The sequence below is a fragment of the Lontra canadensis genome, unplaced genomic scaffold, assembly GCF_010015895.1.
Source record: "Lontra canadensis isolate GAN:19392208 unplaced genomic scaffold, GSC_riverotter_1.0 scaffold4, whole genome shotgun sequence".
Lineage (NCBI taxonomy): Eukaryota > Metazoa > Chordata > Mammalia > Carnivora > Mustelidae > Lontra > Lontra canadensis.
The window spans coordinates 32,375,891-32,398,702 of NW_022630998.1; the positions used below are offsets into that span (position 1 = coordinate 32,375,891).

The following is a 22,812-nucleotide window of genomic DNA, read 5'->3' on the forward strand; positions in this document are numbered from 1 at the left end:
TTTTATTTTAAATTTTTGAGTAAGTATTACATTTATAGGGTTCAAATTTCAGCAATTCTAGGTATGGAGTAAACACAAAAGGACACTTCCTCCCATGACCCCTCCCCAACCTCGGTTTTCCCTCCCTACAGGTAGCCTATGTTATTATTATCATTTCCTAAATAGCTTCAGTGTTTTAAATGATGATAATCATTGTATTAGTTGAGGTAAAAGGCTGGAATGAATAAGTCCCAAAGGCAGTGGCTGAAACAAAAATAGAAGTTTCTTTCTTTCTCATATAAGCGTCCAGGGTAGGTGGTCCAAGTCCATGCGTGGCTCTATATCGCACATTCAGGGATCTAGGCTTCCTGGCAGCTTTGCCATCTTCACAGAGGAGCTCCAGCACCGCCACTGGGTCAGAGAAGGAGTAGAAGGCAAAAGCCAGGGATTTTCCCTTCCATGCACTGCCCTGCCCTTCATTCACTGTTGGCAGAAGCTTGGTCACGTGGCCACAATGGCTGCAAGGGAGGCTGGGAAAGGCAGCTCTATGCCAGGGGCGGCTCTGCTACTGCTGTTGTAGTTGTGCTTTGTTCCTTTAAGGAGGTTAGCCCCTGGCCCACTCTCTACAGATCACCTTACAATGCTTTCCCAGACTGCTGCCCAGCACCTCTGCCAAGTGAGGGCAGCAGCCCTTCCCTTAATCCCTGAAGAAAAGCTAATACCAGGTTGTAATGTTCAAGTGGCTGTTCTGCCAGAAGAGAAGTACCATGCAGAACAGCCATGGTCAATGGTAGGCCCTACTGACTGCCCACTCTCCCCTTGATCAATCAATCACCAACACTTTTATAGAGTTTTGTGTGATTTATAGAGTTTTGTGTGACTCATTTAATCTTCACAGTAATACTGCAAGACAGGCACAGTCATGGTCCAATTTCCAGTTTACTGATGAGAAAACCAGGAAGCAGAGAGGTTAAGTCATTTTTCAGGGTCACAGATAGAAACTTCTGTTAGTCTGCCCGTTTTACCAACAGAACCTTGATTTTATTGTAATTTCAGTGAACTCTGTAAAAAAAGATCTTGCTTCCTTGACAAGCGGAGATAGCCATATGATCCAGTTTGGGGTTAGGCACCAAAGAAAACTATTGTTTTGCTAAAACAAACAAACAACAACAATAACAACAACAAAAACAAAACAGGAGAGATACAGATGGTGTACATTTTGCCCTTTGACCCTTACCCTACTTCAGCTTTGGAATGTGGACAAGATGCCCGGAAGTCAAGCAGCCATTTTGTGACCATGAGATGAAAACTGAGGATGGCTGAACAGGAAGATGGAAAGAATCAGCTGTATCAGCCATGGATTTCTTTGATCTGTGAATGAATATATATGTATGTGTATGTATATATATATATATAGAGAGAGAGAGAGAGAGAGAGAGACACCCCCATTTGAATTGGACCCAAAGCCATCTTCACTGATACTTAAAACTAGATCCTGTTCCTGACTGCCCCAAAGTCCACAGGTCAATTATTCCTTTTTAGGGGTACCCCGACTGGCCTCTCTATTAGGCCCTGTATCTTCTTCTCAGAGTCCAACACTCATTTACTCTACATTTAGGCCCCAGCGCCAATTCTACCCTCAACAAGGACAATCTTTCTCATCATAATGCACAGCCATTCTTCGTGGTCTTGAAATTCTGAATTCCAGCAGAGGATTTGGATCTACCCACTTAAACTGGGTAACCCTGTTTCATTGCCATCCCTGCAGTTGTATTTGCTAAGCCATTTACAAAGTTCAAGGAAAGACTCATAGGCATCTCCTAAATTTTAGAAAATTCTAGCCTTTTCATAATATCACAGAAGTCAGTATGCAGAGGGAACAAAAAACAATTGGCCTCTCAACTCTGAAGGACTCAGTCTTCAATCCAAAAGAGCCATTTACATGTTCCTCTGCTAGGATATAGAGCAAATACAGAGGATCAGCTCCTACCACCAGGGAAAAGATTGCCTGGCCTAAGGATTGCTGCCTAGGGACAAAGGGTTGCACACAAAACAGATTCTATTGTTCTCCAGTATATTATGAGACTATTCTCTCTCTCTCTTTTAAGATTTTATTTATTTTTTTGAGATAGGGAGTGAGAGAGAGAGAGAGCATGAGTAGGGGAGGGTGTGTCAGAAGAAGAAGGAGAAGCAGGCTCCCCACTGAGCCGGGAGCCCAATGTGGGGTTCAATCCCAGGACCCTGGTTCAGGACCTGAGCGAAAGGTAGATGCTTAACCAACCGAACCATCCAGGCGCCCTAAAACTAGTATCTTTTTTTAATTTTAAAAGATTTTATTTATTTATTTGACACACAGAGAGATCACAAGTAGGCAGAGAGGCAGGCAGAGAGAGAGAGGAGGAAGCAGGCTCCCTGCCAAGCAGAGAATCTGATGCGGGGCTCCATCCCAGGACCCTGAGATCATGACCTAAGCTGAAGGCAGAGGCTTAACCCACTGATCCACCCAGGCACCCCTAAAACTAGTATTTAAGGCAACGTTCCTCCTATAAGGAAACACACAGTGTGGGGGACTTCTGTGGACGGCTAGGGGTTTTGAGACTGAGCACATGGAAATCTAAGGCTTACAGATTTTAAGCACAGACCATTAAATAAAGGTGTTAGGGGCACCTGGGTGGCTTAGTAGTTAAGCGGCTGCCTTCAGCTTAGGTCATGCATGATCCCAAGGTCCTGGGATGGAGCCCTACATTGGGCTCCCAGCTCAGCAGGAGCTTCTCCCTCTCCCACTTCCCCCTGCTTGTGTTCTCTCTCTCTCTCTTGCTGTGTTTCTCTCTGTCAAATAAATAAATAAAATCTTAAAAAAAAAAAAATGAAGGTGTTAGCCCTCGCGATCTTTCTAGCACATCAGAAGTATTTTTTGTTTCTTCCTAGAACAGGAAAGCAATCTTCTTTCTGATTCCAAAGATGAATCAGAAAAATCCTGGCAAGCTTGGAAACAGCAAGCAATCCATCTCCACACTAAGCTGTTATGGTTTAGAAAATATTGGGGAAAAGCTCAGCCAGGGGGCTTCCTGTTATGCTAGGACAGTATGGAGAAAGAGGGAGACATGAAAAAATGGCTGGAACGGAGCCAGGGGAGAAGAAAATGATGACTATAGGGAATAAAACATGCTCTGTTTCTCTCAGTGTGACAAGGAGCTTACTGTTTAATGTTTTCCTATAGCCTTTCCTGTCCTAGAGAAGCGTCCCTAAAAGATAATATTCATTGTATTTGGATCTTTTCTCACATGAAAAAGGCCTTGAAAAATGTATCTGCATCTCTAGAGCTGAAACCAAATATTTTCCTGACTGGATGAGAATATCAGGGCCATTGACAGGGGAAGCAAGGGGATAGCCCCGCCCACCGCCCCCCAAGGACCAGGGCAGAGCCTCCCTTCCCCACCAAGCCAGGCCCAGTGGGTTCCAGGAGCTGGAGATCTTGGAGCTCTCCCAAACCCACTCAGTGGGGTCACCCATTGTCCCCAGTCTGCCACAACTGCTCTGGGGCACACCACTTAAAGCTTTCTTCAAAAACTGTCTCTGAAACTTCTGAACTGTTCGTTTTGGATTTTTTTTAAGATTTTATTTTATTTTATTTATTTGACAGATAGAGATCACAAGCAGGCAGAGAGAGAGAGCGAGAGAGAGGAAGCAGGCTCCCTGCTGAGCAGAGAACCCGATGTGGAGCTTGATCCCAGGACCCTGAGATCATGACATGAGCCGAAGGCAGGGGCTTAACCCATTGAGCCATCCAGGCGCCCCTGAATTGTTCATTTTATATGTTTATTTTGGGGACGCCTGGGTGGCTCAGTTGGTTAAGCGTCTGCCTTTGGCTCGGGTCATGATCCCAGCGCCCTGGGATCGAGTCCCACATCGGGCTTCTTGCTTGGTGGGGAGCCTGCTTCTCCCTCTGCCTCTGGTGCCACTCTGCCTGCCTGTGCTCTCTTTCTCTCTCTCTCTTTCTCTGGCAAATAAATAAATAAAATCTTAAAAAAAAATAAAAGTTTATTTTGCTGTGTGAATTTTACCTCAAACATTGTTTTTTCTTGGGGCGCCTGGGTGGCACAGTCGTTAAGCATCTTCCTTCAGCTCAGGTCATGATCCTAGGGTCCTGGGATCGAGCCCCAGGTCAGGCTCCCTGCTCAGAGGATCCCTGCATCTCCCTCTCCCACTCCCCCTACTTGTGTTCCCTCTCTTGCTGTGTCTCTCTCTGTCAAATAAATAAATAAAATCTTTTTTAAAAAAATTGTTTTTTCTTTAAAGAAAGATATTAGATGGAATTTGTGGAAAAAGAGGTGGAAAAAGCAGTGAAGAAGAGTTGCCTGTTTAAATGCTGCTCCCTCTTCACTTCTCCCTTCATGGGTCACTCCCTCCCCCAAAACCTTAGTTTAGTATTAACTAAGTATTAAACTAGTATTTAATTTTAAATAGTATTAAAGCCTTAGTATTAGTATTAGGCCTTAGTATTAAAGCCTCGCTAACCACTGCTTCCCATGACAGTCGTGTCCCTAGTTCAGCGTCTCCAGTAGTTACATCTGTCGCTTCTAGTCAGTCAAATGTGGATAGCATCTTTTCACTGTCACTCCCTATTTTCTAACATGAGGCTATCACAGACCCTACTCTCCTTTCACTCCTTTTCCTTCTCTGAACTCCGAGCTCTGCCTTCTATACTTTACATCACTGAGATTCATAAAACGTTAGTCTCTTCGACAATCATAACTACATCTTCTGTGTTTTGTCTTCAAAGTTAAAATATCAAGTGCTTACACCACTCCGACTATCTGCATGTTGTTCACTGCACCCTTTAATCACTGCTTTCCAAGAAAATTTCCCAGAACTGAAATACATGAATTTCCAGATGTGAAGGGCTTACTAAGTGCCGAAAAGATTACAGAAAAACAAACCCAGCCTTGGGCGCCTGGGCAGCTCGGTCAGTTAACGCTCTGAATGCCACTCAGGTCATGATCTCGGGGTTGAGCCCAGAGTCTGGCTCAGCGAGGAGTCCACTTGAGATTCTCCTCCTCTCCCTCTGCCAAGCTCCCTTCGCACACACATGATCTCTCTCAGATAAATAAATAAACCTTTTAAATAAATAAACAAACCCAGATGAATGCGAATAATAGTGAAATTTTAGAGCACTGAAGAAAAAGAGCAAATCTTACATGTTTCCAAAAGGAGGAGTGAGAGGAGGGGTAGGAGTGTCCCAAATAAAAGATCAGGAATCAGAATGGCTTCAGATTTTCTCTCAGTAACTCTGGGATCTAGAGAATAAAGGAGGAATGCCTTCAGATTTCTGAAGGATGATTATTTTCGTCTTAGAATTTTATACTCACATAAGCAATCAAACAGTGTTAGGGTAGAATAAAGACATTTTCAGGTAAGCAAGGACTCCAAATTTACCTTCCACATACCCTTTTTAGGAAGTTACTGGAGAGAGAGATTATCCATAAATAGAGGAAGTGAATTAAGAGAGAGGAAGAAACAGGATCTATAAAATGGGGTCCATCCAGGAGAATCACAGAACAAGGTCCCAAGGTGACAGTAGAGCAGTCTTCCCAGGAAGCCATCAACCCAAATTTGAGATGGGTGAGGTAAAAGGAGATTCCAAAGGTTTGACACCGTCCTTGGGGACTTGGAACAACTTAAGTAAGTGGTAAAGGCAGAGAAACCTAAGGGGCTGGGATAAAAGGGACGATGAAAAGGCCAGGGTAGGGAGAAGCTGTTTAAGACATGAGAGCATTTATTAACGATGATTTATGACTATGAGGATGATAACCAAGGGATTTTAAATTCAAAATGACAGACTAATCACACATCTCCTCTCTGTCCTGAGATCTGAATTTGTAAATGACTTGTAGTGTAAACCACAATTTTGAAGGGAAATGGAGGGGTTCCATCAATAGATCAATGTTCAGCTTATTTCTGGAAGGCAGAAAATTGGTGGAGGGATTTCTGATCAAGATGCTTACCAAACACAAGCACCTACCATTACTTATTCCTAAAACCCCACCAAAACATATTCTTATTGGCATAAAACCAGGTAATCCCACTATATCACCCACAAAGTAGGATGTGTCCTATTTGGTTTGTGCCTGTAGGGTCAGCTCTGCCTCTCAGCTCCCATGTCTACAGGTGTCAGTGGATCTCACACACCAGGGAGATGGGACAGTGATAAGGGGAGCAGAGCTACAAGGATTGCTGTGCTGTAGCCCCATTCCTAAGGCTCCTTGAGCAAATCAGAAAGCTGCTTGGAGCCCTGGTGCTCTTGTTGGTAAAACAGGGATAACATCTGTCCTAGCTCCTTCAAGGGTGTGGTGGCTGGACCAAAATGAAGCCAGAAGGAAGGAGAAACTATATATCCTTGGGGCACCTGGGTGGCTCAGTTGGTTAAACATCTGCCTTCTGCTCAGGTCATGATGTCTGGGTCCTGGGATTGAGCCCTGTGTCAGGCTTCCTGCTTATCAGGGAGTCTGTTTCTCACTCCCTCTCCCTCTGCCCCTCCCTACCACTTGTTCTCTCTCTCCCAAATAACTAAACAAAATCTTTTTAAAAAGAAAGAAACTATATGTCCCCATCCTTAAGTCTAGAGTGTTAAAGCCCTCCAGCATCCTTTAACATTTAAGTTACAATGAAGGCATGGGCATGCCTGCCTAGATTGGCAGGCTCTGCCATCCCATCACATTCTCACCTTACTCCATAATTTCACCATCAACCCTGAAAAAGATCAGTCCCAGAGCCCGTTGGATGGACAGTGACATGGATGGGGTGGGTCACTGTCTGCTGACCATAGGACCTTACCCACAGGGCATAATGTGATCTGTTCACCATTGTTTTCTTGCTGTTACCAATCCTTCCCTAACATTTCAGTTGGCAGGGTGCCCAAACAAAATCGACCTAGGCTCTCATTCTCTTTATGAAAGCCCTGGGCCCCAGACCTGTTGGTGGTGTCAGGATCATATTGGTCAGAGGTAATTTTCCAGCATCAGGCACCCTTTCCTGCCTACCAGTCCTGGCACAGCCCTTAGGGCAAGAGAGCCAATCCTCCAGGTGAATTGAACCTCAGGGCTTCATTATCATTTTCACTTTTGTTTCTCTTTCCCTTTTTTTTTTTCAGTCTAGCCTCTCTCTACCCATTCAACATAGCGGGTTTCAATACCCTGTTGATAGGTGTAGTAGAGTGAATAATGGCCCCCAAAGAGTTTCATATCTTTGTCTCTGGAATCTATGATTATGTTCCTTATATCACAAAGGAACTTTGCATTTGTGATTAAATTAAGGATCTTCAGATAGGGGATTATTGTGGATTATCTAAGTGGGCCCAATATACACAATATACCAAAGGTCTTTATAAAAGTGAGGCAAAGAGGATCAAAGGGAGAGAAGGAAGCAGAAGGAGAAAAGGACATGTGACAAGAGCAGAAGAGTTGAGAGAGAGAGAGAGAGAGAGAGAGAGATTGAGATTGGAAGTCAGAGTAAGGGACCACAAGCAAAAAAATGTAGTCAGCCTCTAGAAACTGGAAAAGGCAAACAGTTGGGACATCTGACCTCCAAAACTTTAAAACAGTAAATTTGTGTTGTTTTAAGTCACTTAGTTTATGGTAATTTATTACAAGTAGCAAAAGAAAATTAATAGAGTGAAAATTAGGTCATCTACTTTGAAAAACCATTTTGCAATATCTGCAGAAGTTGAACACATATGTATGTATGTATGTATGTATGTTTCCTATGTATACTCAACAAAAATGTGTATATACTTTCACCAAAGACATCTACTATAATATTCCTAGCAGCATTATTTATAATGTCTCAAACCTGAGAATTACCCAAATGTCTATCAGTAGTATAATGAATAAATTTAGATAAATTCATACAGCATTATTCTATACAGAAAGAAAAGAACAAACTATGACCATAGACAGTTTGCATCTCTTTAACATAATGTCAAGTGAAAGAAGTCAGACAACAGAGTAAATTCCATATAATTTGATTGTTATAAAGTGCAAATATAAGCAAAAAGTCTCTGTTGGGTGAAGCTACTTCCCTGCCCCCTCCAAAGGGAGGATATGAGGAAGTCTTCTGGGAAGCTGCTAATGTTCTGTGCTTTGATCTTAAGGATGCTTCATTTTTCACAATACCGATGAGCCTGTGAAATGTGCACCTTTTAATATGTACTATACATTAATAAAAACTTTTTTTTAAATGAAGGAAAGGAAGCCCATGCCTTCACCAAAATTTGCCCCCTTGGGACTCTCCAATCTTCCCTCAAAAATGGACGGGGTTACAGGTAATCCATATCCAGGATTCCAACTCTCTAGTGGCCAACTCCAAGTTAAAATGTCCTGTGAACTTGCTTTACCTATTTTTACTAAAGGGCCCATTTCAGCAGGTCATTTTCCTAAATAAAAGAAGCCTGCCCACAGATAAGTTTACTTACCCCTTTGAGAACTCAAAACTACTAGCTAGTTTTGATTGACATTAACCGAACAACAACAAAAAATGGTCATAGGCTTTTCTCCACCCTGATGATCCCTGGTAAATGAAGAGTTAAGACCACTACAGCACAGTTTAACACATAAAATACACACTTTGTTACATTTTGTTAAAGTGTTACATTAATGTTTTAATAACAGTGTAATAAAGTTATAAACTCATATAAACAAGAACGATTGCTTCCTCCAACAGCCCAACCTGAAGCGAGACTCAGGTTCTATCTAAAGCGGGTAGAAGGACGAGAAAGGGGAAGAAGGAGCCGTGGGAGTCACATACAGGGCCAACCTGGTCGAATGTGACCTGGAGGGAGAGATGCAGGTGTGGACAGGGGAAACCAGAAGCCGGGATGTAGGGGTGGCGGTCTCCCTGCAGTGGAGAAGACCCTGCCGCCCCTGCCCTGGGCAAAGCCGGCCCCGCCAAAGCGCCGCGGCTGCGGTGAGGTGTCTGTGTGCGTGTGGTGGGGCTACTTTTGGGGACATAGGGCGGAGCTTCAGAGACAGACTTTGGCCCCGGGGTCCCAACAGACTTTGGCCCCGCCGCCCCCACCTGCCGCGCAGCTGGGAACCGGCGCGTCACTCCCAGCGGAAACGCCGCACCGCCCGGGCGTCTGGCGAGGTGCGCGCCTCCCGGCCCCCGCTCCGACGCTTCGCGGCTCCCCGCCCGCCGCCCCCCTCTCTCAGCCGAGCAGGGGCGTGGACAGGGCAGCACCTACCGGTATCCGTGACTCCAACCACCAAGGAGACCCCGAAGACAAGCCAGCTCGGACGGCAGCCCGGAGACTGGCGCGGAGGGTCCGAGGCTACCCGTGGGTGGGAGGCGCCGACGCCGACTTGACAGCGCGTCCCAGGTTCGTGTGCGACGGCGTCTCTGCGGGCTGCACTTGGAGAAACTTTGGTTCGGCGTGCTGGCTGTCGGGAGGAGGGGATGGAGGGCGCTGCCTGGGGCCCCGCGGCCTCCGTGCGCCCCGGCGGGTACGCTCAGGCCCTGGGAGCCCGCACCTCCCGCGCACCCTGACACTGCAGTGCCTTGAGCGGGGACGGAGACCAGGCGTCAACCGAAGGCTGCTGGTGGGCAGGGTTCTGTCCAGACTCCACCCGAGTCTGCTCTCCCCTCTCCCGCAATCCCTGCCTGCTTTCGGCTCGGGCTTTGCAGCGGCTCGGGCTTGCACCCCGCCGGAGATACGGGTTTCGCCTCCTACTCGGCCTTGCAGCGCGGGAGAGTGGATAGGGGCAGCCTCGCGGCTGCGGGATGTCAGGGAGCATCCGGGCAAGGGCTCGCAGGCGCGGGTTAGCGCCGCAGCGGGAACGGCGCGCGCGAGGCCGCAGGAGCGCGCGGGTCTAGGGACCCGACTTGCGCGCGTCTCCGCAGGTGCCTCCGGCCGCTGGGAGGTGGGAGGTACTGGCTGGGCGCGGGAGGCGGGCTGGGGGCTGCGGAGCCGTTTGCAATCACTGGCTCGACAAATGGGAGTCACATGGGGGCGGGCAGCCCGGTCCCGGCGTCTCTCGGGCGCGCACCTCCTTGGCATGAGGACCCCGACCTCCCTATGGGAGGTCCGAGGTCCAGAGGTGCCCCTGCCTGGGGATGGGGGCAATGGCTGCTCCCCTCGGATGCGCCATTTCCCAAGGGAGGGCCGAGTTCTCCGGCCTGGCGGTGCGGGCACCGCTCGGCTGCGGCTCTGGGCAGAACCCCTTCACGTGGATGGCGATCGCCTCAGCTCGCCGACTGCCTGTCTTGTCTCAGAGACGAGGCGACAGAACGCACACCCCGCCCCCATCGGTGCCCCGGCGCTGTCGCCCCAGTCACCTTCCTTTGCCCTTCTCCGACAGCACCACGGACTTGCTCGCTCTTGCTCTCAGGACAAACTGAGGAAACAAGCTTGGTTCCCCGAGCAGGCGGGGACTGTGGAGACGCTACCAGAATCCTCAACAGCTTGGAAATCCGATCACCTTGGCTCCCTGAGACTTGGAGGTATAGGTTTGCGTGTCTGCGTGTGTGCTGGGAGGGGTGTCTGCTGAGAGAGGTGGGGACCTAGCCCAGAGGCCTAGGGGACATACAAGTAACTAAAAGACACCAGCCCTTTTTGGCTTTGTGTGAGCAAACAGAGCAAACCTTACTAGCTACTCACTCCTTCCCTTGGGCAGTTTCGAAATATTTCTTACAAGCTGGTGCCAGAGAAGAACACTTTTCTTGGCAAGTCTTTACATTTCCTGGGACAATCTCCGGTGCGTCTTTTGTTCTGGCTTTGCCCCTTTGCTTGCATGGCAAGAAGACACATGTTCTGCTTGTGGCAGGCCGACTTGCTTCATTCTAAGTGCCACTGGCCCCCACATCCCAGCCTTGGGCTGCCCACTGTACCTCTGGATTTTTTTAGACCTGTATGGGAAGGGTGGGACTGCAAACTTCCAGTGCCTGGCCCCTTCTAAGTCAAGGCTATTCTCTTCTCTAGCCCTGTGGGCTCCTTCATCCCTCTCTAGGCCATGGCAATCATCTCTGCCCTTTGCATCCTCGTTCCAGCCTGAAGCGGGGTTTGACAGCAAATAGGAAGTGAGACTAGAATGAAGAAGGAAGAGTTTGTCACAGATTTTCTCCAAGTCTGCCTAGGAAGCGTCCCCTATTGACTATGTGGGACTGGAGCCTGAAATCTCATTTGTAATAAGCTCTCCATGGGATTACGCCCACAGAGATGGAAAGCCCGTTTGTGTAGGCACTTCGGCCTCCCAGTTGTCAGACCCCATCAGCCCAGGATTCATATTCAGTGATGCATGTTTAGAAACTGACGTTTATTTAATTCCTAAAGGGCAATTATATCAGGATCTTCTAAAATTTTCACAATCCTCTTCTGTTGATAACTATCCCCATTTTAGGATGAACCTCAGAGGACTGGCTTCCCAAGGGCTGGTAACTTGGGAATAAACAGAGCCCCAATCTCTGATACATACAGCCTGATGCTCCTTCTGAGCTTCTGTCCCTTGTGGGCAGGACAAAGACAGGATGACCCAGGGCAAGAGTGACGCGCTGAATATCCAGCTTGAAACCCATTTGTTACTGTCCACCCCCCCTTGCTGCCCTCTCCCACCATGGCCCTTTATGGGAGGGAACACCGATCCTATTCGGAGGTAGGGTAAGAATCTGAAAGGAAAATAACATTTCTCTCTGCATGCAAGGAAAATGGGGTGGCTTGGAGAGAAGGAGCCACAGGGAAGGCCAAGCTCGTCATCTCTAAAAAGGCTTCTAAAATACCTCAGCCTGTGTGGCACTACCATTGTTGATACCACTCAAATCAGGTACTCAGAACAGAACCCTATTCTGTGGGAAGCTGGTATCCAAGAAGCAAGGAAACAGAAGAGAAACCTGAAGGAAAGGACACAGGAAGATCTAATTAAGTCCTGGTGAGCAGGCGAATAAGAGGAATGACTGGGAGTTCTCCCACCCTTCCTTCCTGGGCCTCCTTGGCTGCGTGGACTGGTGTCGGGTGGGGGAGGGCTGGACCAGGTGAGCGCTGCGGCCCTTTCAACCCCAGCATCCTTGCAGGGCAAGCCTTGGCCTGTATACACAGGGCTGCGGTGCATGGGATCCACTCCAGACACTTTTACTCATAATCGCTGAAATATAATTAACCAAACAAACACTGTAGGGATGTCTCAACAAGGAATTAAAAAACTAGACTCTGAAGGGGAGAGATGTGTGGAACAAATTATTGGTATTTATGTAACTCTGAATAGCTTTGATTTCCTTCAGTAGGAACTGACAGCTGGCTGACAGAAAAACTCATCCAGGGAGAGAAAAGGCATAAGTGAAGTATGAAGTTTTGAATAACGTTTTCAGGTAACTTTCTATTTCCATTTAGAGTGGGTGTCTAGAGGGGTGAATGTAGTTATTTGAATTGCTTCATTTATCAACAGAGATTTTTAATAGGGCTCATAATTTTAAGACCCAGTGCTTTTTTACTTCCTTTTTTTTCCTGGCCTTCTAGTCTCCTGCTAGCAGGGCAGAGGTCTGGGAATTCAGCCTGTAAACTCTCACTTTATCCCCTATTTTTAGCCTTTCTGATCGATGTGCTCAGAGAATAAATCTTGTTTTCTTGCCGAGAAGAGTGGTTATCTACTTGGGGTGGAGAAAAGTAACTGGGAGTCCAGTAGATTTGTCCAGAGATGTCAAACCATCCTCACTGTCAGCCCTGTACCTCATTGCCACTTTCTGTGTCACGTGGGGCCTCTCAGCACTGAACTTCCCAGGGCCTGTGGGTCAGCTGGCTCCTGGTCATGGGGCCACCTCTCTTATGCCTCTGTTATGCTAAGGCAGTTTACCACACCACCATCCCCACTCTGTTTCCAAAGCTTACCTGGAATCTGTCATCTGATGATACATCTCTTCCCAAGTTTTCATCTTCAGAGTATATATACTTTTTTAATTTTTAAGTAACCAAACTGTAATTTCTGTGAAGTCTTGGAAGTAGAGAGAGGCACTAAAAGAGTATAGTAAATATGCCACGATGAATCATAAATGATTTTAAAGACATTCTAATTTTAAAATAAAAAGGAATTTGTCCAGCTATTTAATAATTAATCTTATAATATGTGGAAATTATTGTATTGGGAAGTTATAAGGAAAATACATTTAAGGTTATCTTTTTTCCATATTCACTTGATAGATTCCATTTACGTTTACAAAACATTATTTACAGATCTTTAAAAAATTTTTAATATTTCATGTTATTTAAGTAGCCTGTGAATTGGAGACATGATAAAAATAAAAGAAGGCTAAATTCTGAGATAGAATTTTTAAAAAGAATACACTGAGTAGTGAGGCACAATAGGAAAGTCTTTTTCTAGACGTCTGATTTCATCACCTCCTCCCACCCCCTCCCCGCCTTGAATAAAGGTTTGATCCTTGTCATGTTACAGAGGAGGGACCCAAGACTGAGAGGCTAAGAGATCTGACTGTGGTGTACAGCTCGTAAGTAGGGGAGTCAAGATGGAAATGTGGTCTGAGTCCAGAACTTTCTCCAGTCGACCTGTTATCTATTTGGAAGGTGTAGCTGAGTGTGGGGATTATTTATATGCTATATTATAACAAAGGGTCTGACTAAATGTTAATATAGTGTCAGCAGTGGGTGCTCTGTGAGGATGTTTCACAGAATGAGACAGGAAGCAAGATCATTCCTGAACCAGGATAATTGTAGGCTAGAGAAGTGATCTTCGTCACAGGTAGGGCTTACCTCTATGAAGAGTAGAAAAATTGAGCTTCAGTTTCAGCATTTTTGATGTGCAAGTGGATGACTGTGATAAAAGAATTGGAAGAAAGTAAAGGCTTAAAGACAAGGGCATTGTCCCAATAAGGAACTGAATATGAGACACTAGGAAAACAAGCGTGTATTCATGTGGACAATTCATGTGTTATCTGACAACTTTTTGCTCCGTGAACTTTAATTTTAAACAGTTTTAGAATTGTTTTATTAAATGTGAACAGTTTAAAAAGTGAGCAACCCAAGGGGCTTTAGAAACCTTTAAAATGAACAAAGAGTAAGGCTCTGTTGTTGCTGCTTTTATTCTAAACAGTTCTAGAGGGGATATGCTTACATCCACAAGACAGATTCACTAGTTGCCAGTAGCTAGTTGGTGCCATTGCCCAGCTTCTTCAGAGAGCTCTGGGACCCACAACACCCGCCTTTCCTGCAGGACCACCGTGGGCTACTGCACCCCTCAAGCAGCCCAGTCAGCAGTACATTGCCAGTTCCTCTTCTCTTCCCAGAACCTTCTGACACTAACCTTGGTGAGACAAAGTTATGAAAGAAAGTTGTCAGGTTTAGTGTTGTGGAGAAAACATTTACATGAGGTTAAGTGAAAGGATTTGAAAGTCTTTCCAAAAGATTCTTATAAGACTTTTTTTTTTAAACAGGGCTCCTGGGTGGCTCAGTGGTTAAGCCTCTGCCTTCGGCTCAGGTCATGATCTCAGGGTCCTGGAATCAAGGCCCGCATTGGGTTTTCTGCTCAGCAGGGAGCCTCCTTGCTCCTTTCTCTCTGCCTGCCTCTCTGCCTACTTGTGATCTCTCTGTGTCAAATAAAATCTTTAAAAAAAAAAAAAGACTTTTTAAAAAACAAACAAACAAGACTGGCCCCGACACTACAAACTATATGAGAATACAATATTGAAATCTATGGGGTGCCTGGGTGACCTAGTTGGTTAAGTGTCTGCCTTCAGCTCAGGGTCCTGGGATTGAGCCCCATGTAGGGCAGGGAGCCTGCTTCTCCCTCTCCCTTTGCTGCTCCCCCTGTTTGTGCTCCCTCTCTCTATGTCATATACATAAATAAAATCTAAAAAAAATAAAAAAAGAAATCTGCTATCTGGCAAACTTGTTCTTATTTGAATATGTTTCTCAAATGCCACTTTTGGTCAAAGGTGTTTTTATGTGACTGATACTGTATCTCTTCTCCAACTGTGGTTACCAAATGGTTTCTATATTTGACATTATGTTCCAGCTAATTTCTCTACATCTCTTTGCTTTATTAAACACATTAGTATATGAAAAATGCTAAAAGAAGGGGTTTTTTTCTGCTAGCTCTTTTCAGATGCTTTGCATTCAGAATAGACCTCTGGTGGGATCCAAGCTGTCAACCAATCCTATATTCCTAAGGTCTCAAATTGCAGGTATGCCTGGCTTTGGAATAGCTTTCATAGAATATTGCACAGGGGAATGAAATACGTAGCATTTACTTTCATTGTACTTATGTATGTATATATGGAATAGTTCTTTGCTTAACATCATGAGTGATACTAGAGTAGAATGAGTAAGTATATTCTTTTGAATACTGCCTTTCAGGAGCTCCCTAGTTGAAACTCCTTGAAAGTGTAGGCATAAATACTATTGATAACACAGAACTGAAGGATGTCAAAAAAAATCACTCTTTCAAATTTTAATTATGGAATGGGGCACCTGGGGAGCTCAATCTGCCTTCAGCTCAGGTTATGAACCCTGGGGCCTGGGATCAAGCTCAGGAAGCTTGTCTTGGCAGAACTTCTAGTAGTTGAATGTTGAATTTCCTAGTGCAGACCTCTAATTTTCCTTTTTTCTCCCTCTATTCTTTTTAACTGTTAGAGATTTTTATCAATATTGTCATATAAACCTATTTAGTTTTGCAGTTTGTATGGTGTTTTTGCCTTTTTTTCCCCCCAAAGATTTTATTTATTTATTTGACAGAGAGGGAGAGAGCACAAATATGCAGAGAGGCTGGCAGAGAGAGAGAGGGAAGCAGGCTCCCCTCTGAGCAGAGAGCCCGATGCGGGGCTTGATCCCACAACCCTGAGATCATGACCTGAGCTGAAGGCAGTTGCTCAACCAACTGAGCCACCCAGGCGTGCCTGTTTTTGCCTTTTGAGAATGCTTTTTAACGGTCTCTGAATACTCTTTTTCCTAGAACTTTGTTTTTGTTTCATGGTTACAACAGCTTATATCTAAAGATAAAGAGCTTTTGAAGTTTTTATCTTCCTGACTAATATCTGTCTCCTCCAAGTTGCTTTTTCTCTATGTGTTCTGGTCTCTAATGGAAGAGGCTTTTCTATTTTGTTTTATTTTTTATTTTGATTATCTTCTCGTGATTAAAGGGCTTGGATTAAAAAGCTGATGAGAAGACTGGAGCACATGGGTGAGGCTTGTAATCCTTAAACCTTGCTGTAGGATGATCCGAGCGGCATGTTAGGGAATCCCTGTGGTTAGTACTCTTCGTATTTTCTTTTCAGTGGGTCAGATTCTCAACAGAAGAGTATAGCAATATTCTGCTGCATAGGAAGGGTACAGGCTGCCAGCTTTCTTAGAGTTGAATTGGGGAGAAGGCTCTGAGTCTCTTCATTCAGTGATCAGTGAGCTTTCAGTCACTTAGTCCCTATTTTCTAGTCCTCAAATATGTCAGGTATCTTCCAGTCCAGAGACCCTCCAATTTCATCATTTCTGAAGAATAAAGGTCTCTCCAGAATAAAGAACAACTCAAGTGGGAGGACTAATATCCTATCTCTTAGTGGCTTGGGGTAGAAGAATCACCTGAGGCAGTCAAATTTCAATGCATGTATAAATCTCCCAAGGATCTAATTAAAATGTAGGCTCTGACTCAGTAGGTCCAGGATGCAGCCTGAGATGAAGCCTCAGGTAATGGTGGTGCAGCTGCTGGTCCAAGGTAGGATCACACTTCAGCTGGTGAGGACCAAGGGATCTAACTGCTTCTCCTGACAGCTTTTCACCTAGTCCTCATTATTTTTTTTTTAAATATTTTATTTATTTATTTGACAGAGAGAGGTCACAAGTAGTCAGAGAGGCAGGCAGAGAAAGAGGGGGAAGCGGGCTCCCTGGTGAGCAGAGAGCCTGATGCGGGGCTCGATCCCAGGACCCTGCGATCATGACCTGAGCTGAAGGCAGAGGCTTAACCCACTGAGCCACCCAGGCGCCCCTAGTACTCATTATTTTAGCTATACTCTCCACCACCACAGCCACCCGCCCAGTTCTAGAACTTCTGACGTTACTGCCTCTTACGAGGATTCTGGAGTGTATGTGGGCTGAGTTCTCAGCTTTATCATGAATGATCTGAGGCACAGCCTTCTCAGGTTGGCTAATTTGCTTAATACTGGCCCATCCGCTTTCTGGCTTTCAAAATATTGCCGTTGTCTCTTTTTCCAGCTATCCTTATGAATTTATGTCTTTTAAAAAATTCTTGGGGCACCTGGCTGGCTCAGTCAGTGGAATGTGCAACTCTTGATCTCAGGGTTGTGACTTGGAACCCCATGTTGGGTGAGGAGATTACTTAAAAATAAAACCTTGGGGCACCTGGCTGGCTCCGTTGGTTAAGCATTTGCTTTCGGCTGAAGTCATGATTCCAGAGTCCTGGGTTCGAACCCTGCATCGGTCCCTGTTCAGTGGGGGGGGTCTGCTTCTCCCTCTCCCTCTGCCCCTCCTCCCTGCTTGTGTTCTCTGTCTCTCAAATAAATAAATAAAATCTTTAAACAAATAAAAATATAATCTTAAAAAATTTTTAAATAAAAAATAAAATTAAATCTTTAGTTTCAGAGGATTGTTCAGGAAGAGGCAAAATTAAATGTGTGTGTTCTGCCATATTTACCCTAACTATAACCATCTGCTAAAATATTTTTCTAAAGTTTGGTTATATCAGCATAAATAGAGCCTGATTTATGATAAATAACTGCTATTTTGAGCCTTTAGGTTTTTGCACAAACAACATTCTCTACTTCTCTCTTCCTACTTTATCTGCTTACCAAACTCTCATGCAGTCTTTAAGACCCAGCTCATATGGCTGCCCTCTGTGAAGCCCCTCAGTCTCAAAACCACCAAAGCCTGTGTAGTCTTTTTTTTTTTTTTTAATATTTTATGTATTTATTTGACAGGGAGACAGACACAGCAAGAGAAGGAACACAAGCAAGGGGAGCAGGAGCGGGGGAGGGGGAGGGAAGCAGGCTTCCCATGGAGCAGGGAGCCCGACGTGGGGCTCCATCCCAGGACCGGGGATCATGACCTGAGCTGAAGGCAGATGCTTAATGACTGAGCCACCCAGGCACCCCAAGCCTGTATATTCTCATGACTTTAACTCATAACCAGCTGCTTATTTAGTATCTCTTCCAAACGACTGAGCAAGCTCTGCAGGCTAGGGCATGTGCCTTGTAGCTCAGTGTCCAGGACATAACAGGAGCTTGCAGCTATTTAACACTTAGATTCTAAGTTCTGTGTGCATGTCTTTCTTCCCCCCTTCATTTTCTTTCTGTTCCCTTCATCTCTTTTTCTGTCCATTAAGAGGTCACTATATTTATTATCTATTCCATTATCCAATTAAAAAATTCATGTCCCATACTGTTAATTTAAAAGTAAATACGTGGAATAAATAATACTACTCAATTTCTAAAACCTACCTCATTAAATAAAATAGATTTAAATATTATATGAACTCTATTTGATTTTTCTTCTCTCTTTTTTTTTTTTAAGATTTTATTTATTTATTTAACAGATAGAGATCACAAGTAGGCACAGAGGCAGGCAGAGAGAGGGAGGAGGAAGCAGGCTCCCTGCTGAGCAGAGAGCCCGATGCGGGGCTCGATGCGGGGCTCGATCCCAGGACCCTGAGATCATGACCTGAGCTGAAGGCAGAGGCTTTAACCCACTGAGCCACCCAGGCACCCCTCTATTTGATTTTTATACCCAGCTCTAAGTATTGTTCAGAGACAAACATTTCCTCAGCTCTAGATAAAGACATAATTTTTTTTTAATAGCTCTACACCCAACATGGGGCTTGAAATCATGTCCCTGAGATCAAAAGTTGTATGATGTTCTACACCTGAGCCAACTAGGCACCCCCAAAGACATAATTCTTATCAACTAATGGAATTATTTGTTGAAGGAGTTTGAATCCAAATTATTCAAATAAATTAAATGTAATTTTTAGTTTTAGTGATAGAAAAATGTTTATAAACACTACATGTCCTTATTCATATTTTTAGCCTAGAAAACTCCTTTTTCAGAGCAAAGGTACTCTGTCAAGGGGCACCTGGGTGGCTTAGTGGGTTAAGCCTCTGCCTTCAGCTCAGGTCATGATCGCAGGGTCCTGGGATCGAGCCCCGCATCAGGCTCTCTGCTCAGCAGAGCCTGCTTCCTCCTCTCTCTCTGTCTGCCTCTCTGCCTACTTGTGATCTCTTTCTGTCTGCCAAGTAAATAAATAAAATCTTAAAAAAAAAAAAAAGGTACTCTGTCAAAATTTAACCAAACAGTATGTGGCCAACCCCATCCATAATCTAGTGTATGATTTAAATAATGAAATCAAGGAAAATGCATAATCACATGTTCACCATTCCCATCTCAGTGTGAGTTCCAGACATTGTGTCAGGTATTTTAATGTCTTGTAGTTCAGATGATTTTTCATCCTTTAAAAGAAACAAAAAAATGTTCCTCAAGGGAAACCTGGGTGGCTCAGTCAGTGTTCAGTGGGGTCTGCTTCTCCCTCTGCCTCTCTCCTCTGCTCGTGCTCTTTCTCTCTCAAATGAATAAATAAAATCTTTTTTAAAAAAAGTTCCTCGGGGTGCCTGGGTGGCTCAGTGGGTTAAGCCTCTGCCTTTGGCTCAGGTCATGATCTCAGGGTCCTGGGATCGAGTCCAGCATCGGGCTCTCTGCTTGGCGGGGAGCCTGCTTCCTCCTCTCTCTCTCTGCCTGCCTCTCTGCCTGCTTGTGATCTCTTTCTGTCAAATAAATAAATAAAATCTTAAAAAAAAAAAAGTTCCTCAAATTGAAAATCAAGATAATAGTTGCATTATCTAACAAAGAGCACATGTAAGTAATTCGACCCTAAGAAATTTTTATATTTATCTGCCATAAATATCTGTATTTTCATTGATTCAGTTGCAATTACACAGAATTTTGGAATTTTTCCTTAAATCTACATTTTGTGTTATTTAAAAAATATTTTTCACAAGTGGAAAGTAAATGGATATATTTATCCATTTAATAAATTTAAATTTAATTTAGTTTAATAAAATAATATAGTTTAATAAATAAATTTAAATTTAATTTAGTTTAATAAAATAAAATAATAAAAAAATAAAGTTTAATTAATGTGGAATTTAGGGAAGTACTAGGTTGGTATTATATCATAAATATTCAATGAGGATTTTGAAAGTAAATTTTAGTATGTGATTCCCTACAGGCTGTTACTATTCTAAAATTTCTTTAATTCTGCAATTCACTATTGTGTTCTGTATTATTAACAATCTCATTTATGTCCTGTTACTCTATATATACAAATTTCAGAAGTTATGAATAATAACATGAATAAAGACTGGGATTCTGGCTGATCTTTTGTTCTTCATATTCTTTGATAACCAGGTATTGATTCTGACTTTTGAAGATGGATGAAGGTGTAGAAATTTCAAGTGATGGTAATTCCCTCATCAAAGCAGTCCATCAGAGCCGGCTTCGCCTCACAAGACTCTTGCTAGAAGGTGGTGCCTACATTAACGAGAGCAATGACCGTGGGGAAACACCTTTAATGATCGCTTGTAAGACCAAACATGTTGATCACCAGAGTGTCAGTAAAGCCAAAATGGTTAAATACCTATTAGAAAACAATGCTGACCCCAACATACAGGACAAATCTGGAAAAACTGCTTTGATGCACGCTTGCTTAGAAAAAGCTGGTCCTGAAGTTGTTTCCCTGCTCCTAAACAATGGGGCTGATCTCAGTCTGCAAGACCATTCTAGTTATTCAGCCCTTGTTTATGCTATAAATTCAGAGGATAGAGAAACCCTGAAAGTTCTACTTAGCGCTTGCAAGGCAAAAGGGAAAGAGGTCATTATCATAACGACAGCGAAATCCCCCTCTGGTAGGCACACTACCAAACAGTACTTAAATATGCCTCCTGTAGATATAGATGGGGGTCATTCCCCAGCCGCCTGTGCCACGCCTTCAGAAATAGACATAAAAACAGCCTCATTGCCACTTACACATTGTTCTGAAACTGAAACGACCTTTTTTGGCCTTAAAGGTCTGGAACTCTCAGGAAGTAGTGATGATACACAGGACCCAGGCTCCCCTGTGAGGAAGCCTGCTGTGGCCTCTAATGGGCCCAAGCTACCCCAACCTCCAACCTGGATCAAGAGTCCTCCCTTACTAATGCACCAAAACAGGGTGGCCTCCTTGCAAGAGGAGCTCCAGGATATTACTCCAGAGGAAGAATTAGCCTACAAAACCAATGGGGTGGCACTTTCCAAGCGCTTCATCACTAGGCACCAAAGTATTGATGTAAAAGACACGGCACATTTATTAAGAGCCTTTGATCAGGCCAGCTCACGAAAGATGTCATTCGATGAAATAAATCATCAGGCATTTTTTTCAGAAGGAAGCCAGCAATGCACTGAAATCCCTGCTGACCCAGATCCAGACTCTAACCAGACAATCTTTGCTTCCACCTTAAGAAGTATAGTTCAAAAAAGAAACTCAGGGGCAAATCACTACAGCTCTGATTCCCAGCTCTCCGCTGGTCTTACCCCTACAACTTTAGAAGATGGCAAAGCACTTATAGGAAAGAAAAAGGTCTTCTCGCCATCTCCTTCCTTGCTGTCAGGGCCTAGAGAATTGCTGGAGAATATCTCACCAGGTCCCTTGAGCAGGAGAAATCATGCACTTTTAGAAAGGCGTGGGTCAGGAGCTTTCTCTTTAGATCACAATATTACTCAAGCCAGACCAGGATTTCTGCCACCCTTAAATGTGAATCCTCACCCTCCCATTTCAGATATCAACACCAATAATAAGATTTCCAGCCTCCTTTCTTGTGGTCAAAAAGTGCTTATGCCAACAGTTCCTATGTTCCCTAAAGAATTCAAAAGCAAAAAAATGTTGTTAAGGAGACAATCATTGCAAACAGAACAAATTAAGCAGTTAGTAAATTTTTAAGAGATGCCTAGAAAGCACATTTTGTTCAGTTGTCTACATCAGAGAAATATAGAACCAGAGAAGAAATCTCAAATGTTCATCCTTTTAAATCTTGTAATTGGTTAGTCCATCATTGTTAGGGGCATCAAAATATACTGCATATCGTCCTAGGCACTGTGGACATACAAATAATATGTAGTTTCTACTAAGGAAATTTAAACAAAATTAAAGCTATATTTCTCAAAATTTCTAATATATAACAACCTTCATGTGGCCCAAGTTTTTAATTTAAACAAAAATCAGTAAAAAAAAGAAGGTCAAATATGTTGGAGATGACTTTGAAATTTTTTTCAGATTTTTCAAGTATTTTATTAGGAAACACTGCATTCAAGTCAATAAACGTTTTTAACATTACAAGTCAATAAATGATTGTAATTTTCCGAGATGCCAAAAGCATTAAAAAAAAAAACAAACCATGAAAGTGTTCTATGATCAATAAGCCTGTACGGTATAAGGAAAGAATGAACTAATTCTTAAAAATGTTGATTGCAAGTGTATGAAATCTAATTAAAATTTTAAAAGGCCAACCATTATAGTATACTGGGCAGCTAATATTCATGTTGTCAGCTTTATCAATGTCAAATAACAGATCGGAGTTTTATAAGCTAGTAATAATCTACGCTAAGTGTTAGTGTGTTGTTTTTTGCTTGGTTTTATTTTGTCTTTAATGTTATCCCATAAATTCTTTCTTCATATCCTTTAATTCCTGCTATTATTTCTTAAGTCTATCTATAGGTTCCCAATAACAAGAAAAAGCAGTTTAACAGCATTCCTCTTTACTTATATCAAATTATTCTTGTCTTTCTACAGACAGTCAAAAAAAAAAAACTGGGGT

The 22,812-nt window shown here is 43.7% G+C and overlaps 1 protein-coding gene across 11 annotated transcripts; it reads left to right on the forward strand.

Annotated features, from left to right (window-relative positions):
- Nucleotides 1–9,256: 9,256 nt before the first annotated feature.
- Nucleotides 9,257–22,431, forward strand: ANKRD34B (ankyrin repeat domain 34B). Of its 11 annotated transcripts, none has more exons than XM_032847564.1 (5): nt 9,257–9,352; nt 10,332–10,473; nt 12,247–12,330; nt 15,065–15,153; nt 20,372–22,431. In XM_032847564.1, exon 5 carries the CDS (start codon nt 20,394–20,396, stop codon nt 21,936–21,938), a length of 1,545 nt encoding a protein of 514 aa, XP_032703455.1. In that variant the 5' UTR covers nt 9,257–9,352; nt 10,332–10,473; nt 12,247–12,330; nt 15,065–15,153; nt 20,372–20,393; the 3' UTR covers nt 21,939–22,431. The 11 variants fall into 11 exon arrangements, with proteins under 11 accessions (XP_032703455.1, XP_032703465.1, XP_032703474.1 ...); XM_032847574.1 differs by lacking the exon at nt 9,257–9,352 and adding an exon at nt 9,781–9,900; XM_032847583.1 differs by lacking the exon at nt 9,257–9,352 and adding an exon at nt 11,790–11,894 and having other exon boundaries at nt 10,107–10,473; nt 12,244–12,330.
- Nucleotides 22,432–22,812: the final 381 nt, after the last annotated feature.

Coding starts and splice junctions, on each gene's coding strand:
- ANKRD34B (XM_032847564.1), top strand. CDS start 20,394: ATGGATGAAGGTGTAGAAATTTCAAGTGATGGTAATTCCCTCATCAAA.